The sequence below is a fragment of the Pollachius pollachius genome, assembly GCF_949987615.1.
Source record: "Pollachius pollachius genome assembly, chromosome: 8".
Classification (NCBI taxonomy): domain Eukaryota; kingdom Metazoa; phylum Chordata; class Actinopteri; order Gadiformes; family Gadidae; genus Pollachius; species Pollachius pollachius.
Genome location: NC_136941.1, coordinates 22,076,324 through 22,079,733, shown reverse-complemented (window position 1 = coordinate 22,079,733; position 3,410 = coordinate 22,076,324). Strand labels below are relative to the sequence as shown.

At 42.0% G+C, this 3,410-nt stretch overlaps 1 protein-coding gene across 3 annotated transcripts in view; it reads right to left on the bottom strand.

Annotated features, from left to right (window-relative positions):
- Positions 1-523: 523 nt before the first annotated feature.
- Positions 524-3,410, bottom strand: part of cldn19 (claudin 19) — a gene marked incomplete at both ends in the record, with an annotated part of 13,791 nt that continues 10,904 nt past the window's right edge. For 2 of the 3 annotated variants that reach the window (XM_079740939.1, XM_079740938.1), the window contains one exon: positions 524-660. In XM_079740939.1, coding sequence (XP_079597065.1) covers positions 612-660 — 49 coding nt within the window. Of the gene's footprint in view, positions 661-1,279; positions 1,317-3,410 lie in introns of those variants that run through there. The other variant, XM_079740940.1, reaches the window with a different exon arrangement.

Here is a 3,410-nt window from a genome sequence, read left to right as displayed (position 1 = left end):
TATACACGCGGTAGAGTAGCTACACATTCAAGTCCACCATGACATGCCGATAACATGGGTATTGTGTGTCTTTCGGTAGATTTGAAATAAAGGAATAAATGACGACTTGCAGAGGAGCAACTGACAGACAACACCTCCCCCAGACGGGTCGGGTTTGGGAGACCACGTAGTCACAAAGAGTTGTGCACAAACACTTGTTATAAGGCACAGTAGTAAAACATTATATATGTAGTAAAAAAAAAAAAGAGTAAAGAGTATAACAGGTGCAATATACACCTGGGCATTTTAACATGTGTTTAGAAAAAGACCCTGAATGAATGTCCGTCCTGAAGACAACAAAACAGACAAGGCAAAACAAAAAGAAAGGCATTTCTCTTTCAGAATGGCTCTCAGAGTAAGTACAACATGTTTACTTTCTATGTTTTGTTTTGGGGGAAGACTGTGGAATAGTTTAGCGGTATTGGGAGTAGGGAGTGCTGCTGGTTAAACCTTGTCTGGAAGCTGGTTCAAATTGTGTGTCCACTTGTGTGTTTGGGTGTTTCTCAGTAAGACTGTTTTCTTTATCTTGCCACAATCTATAAAACATGGTAAGGCCAGAAGTCTCTCCCAAACTACAAGTACTGCTCCCTTTTCTCTGGCGGGGAACTTTTTACATTTGCTCTGCAATTCAGAAAAGGGGAAAAAAGAAACAGGTTTCAGTCACTGTACAGCGAGACAAATCCGCTTAGAACAGAGAAAACCTCAACAAAACATCAAATCAGAACAGGAACCCAGAAGTCATAGAATACACGTGAAATCACAAGTGGATGGAGAACAGCTCTTTAGTGGAGATAAGTAAAGTTCAGTAAATGATGGAGGGTCAAGGGTGAAACATGGAGCCTCACAGTTCAGTGAGTCCATTGGTTGAGGTGAAGGAAGGAAAAGCCGGCTTCTATTTATCTTTCAAAATAAAAGCTCTATAAATATTAAGGTTCCATATTTACAGGGGGGGGGGGGGGGGGGGGCAGAGCAAGACATAAGAGGGGAGAGACATTGAAATGACTTTGGGGTGTTTATTTTCTTTTTCGGAAAGTAGCTGTAGACAACCTTGTGAAAAGGAAATTTAACATGGCCCCTATACAGTACACTGTTGTGGGAGAAGGAGGGGTGGGCATGGGTCACATATCGGGGTGGGGGGCGTTCTAGGATGGAGACAGAAGGTGGGGTGGATGGAGTTGTATTGGGAGTGTGGCAGTGGGAATGCAGACATGCAGTCCTTCGATAAGAAGGAGGGGGCGAATCAGTCGGGGAAACTAGTTTCACTCAACAACTCTGCCCTGAATTAGAGAACAGAAGAAGAAGAAGAAGAAGAAGAAGAGGAAGAGGAAGAAGCAGAGGAAGAAGACAGCCAACAGGAGGAGAACAGGTTTAGAAAACACAGAATGGCGGGAGGACAAACGCACACATCGATGTGTGGTTAGACATAGTTAGCAATCTGGCTACAGACGATAGCGACGCCACATGTTAGCTAGCTAACGTATGATTGTACTTTCCCTTTGCGTGTTGGAAATGTGTTTGTCGACCAATGTGTGTTTCAGCTTGCATGCTCATTGGCCGTTAGAGGAGATGTGAGGATGTGATGTAAAAGCACACAGAGGCATTAAATAGTTTGCATGATGTCAGATGATAGGTTGCTATTTAGGAGCATTTTGTTATGGTGTTGTTTTATGCGTGTGCGTTTCAACCGGGCAGAGAGTGTGTCCGGTGGCTCTAATCATGCTTGTTCTTAAGAAGTGATTGGTAAAACACAGCTGCTTCTGACAGGCCGTTGAGGCCTGACTTAACCCCCTGTTATGTGAAAGTGAAGGTGAAGAATGTCCTCTGACCCTCCGCCCCCATCCAGCCCTAGCATAATGGAAGAGACCACAACAAACCTCCAGCAAGGAAAGGGGGTCAATTGAAAAGAATTGGGCGGAGGAAGGAGTGGGGACTATAAACAAGTACTACAAAAAAGTTTTATTAGACAAACGAAGAATAAGGGGTTTAGATTTGTATGATTGGTGAAGGTAAGCACGAATGAAAGTGACCAATTAAAAGTAGCTACATCGGTTATTATGTGAATATTTATTCACAGATTAATCAATGCATTAATCTTGTCATGTGAATCAAAACAAATTCCTTTCGGCAATAGCTTTCGGTAATAGTATTTAAGATTGAGTTCATTACTGAATTAGCTTTGCTTCTAGAGATGTTCAATCTTTATGGTTTATGACCACTGGTAATAAAGCCATATACTATGTTATACTATTGAACTCTGCTCTCAAATCAACAAAATAATATACTGGGCTTTCTATTCAAGTATTTATTTGTTTTGATTTAACACTTGGAAACTTCACAAACTGCAAATATTGTTAGAATAATTATTAAGCTTTTCCCCAAGCTTGCATACGAGGCCAAATGAGAGCAAAATGACATGTATGAATCAAATGCCTGCGAATCACATCTTTACTGTTTCCCTTAGCTGAGCCAAAGCCCATCTTGACATGTTTAGACAGCAGCTTTATGAGATGACGCGGTGCAGGGAGCTGTAGTTAAGTGGGAGAAGCATTAGAAGCAGTACGTATGTATGCCTTATCTCCCTCCCAACATCTCAGGGATGGACATTAACAGCACACATACTTTTCAGTGATATACACAGATATGTTGACCATTGTTCACCTCCACTCCAGCAGTCTGGGCAGTGAGCTCACTAACCAGAGTGATGGTTGGTGGAAAACACAGGATTTAGTCGTAAAAGGCCTGAACAAGAGCTATAGCTTTAAATCAGGGGTGCCCACACTTTTTTGAGCTGTGAGCTACTTTCAAAATGCGAATGTCAAAATGATCTGCCTGCCTTAAAAAATGCTAAACATGCATTGATTTATATATACTGAGTATGAGTATGCACTGAATGGAGCCAGCCAGGGTAAAAAAAAACGTCTGGTCTATCAACATCAACGTATTGGGCACCCCTTATGTAACCTCTACCTCAATGCTACAGGTTTAAAATGATTTTTGAAGGTGAGAACAGGACTCAAGCCTGTTTCTGGCTAGCATTAGCGTATCATAGGAATAAGCAATCCAATTAAAATAGATCTTGTCGTGAGTTATCTGGAAGGCTGGGAGATCTTCCCAGTGGTCAGTCACACACCAAAACTGCTAACATGCAGTGGAGTGTAAAGAATCACACACTGATAACACCCTGCCACATGGAGAAGTAACACACAAACACACACACACACACACACACACACACACACACACACACACACACACACACACACACACATGCGCACGCATACACACACATACTTGCACATACACACACAGCTCCAACCAGGAAGCATAGGACAAGCACAATTAAATATATTACAAAATGTGTGGCCATATGT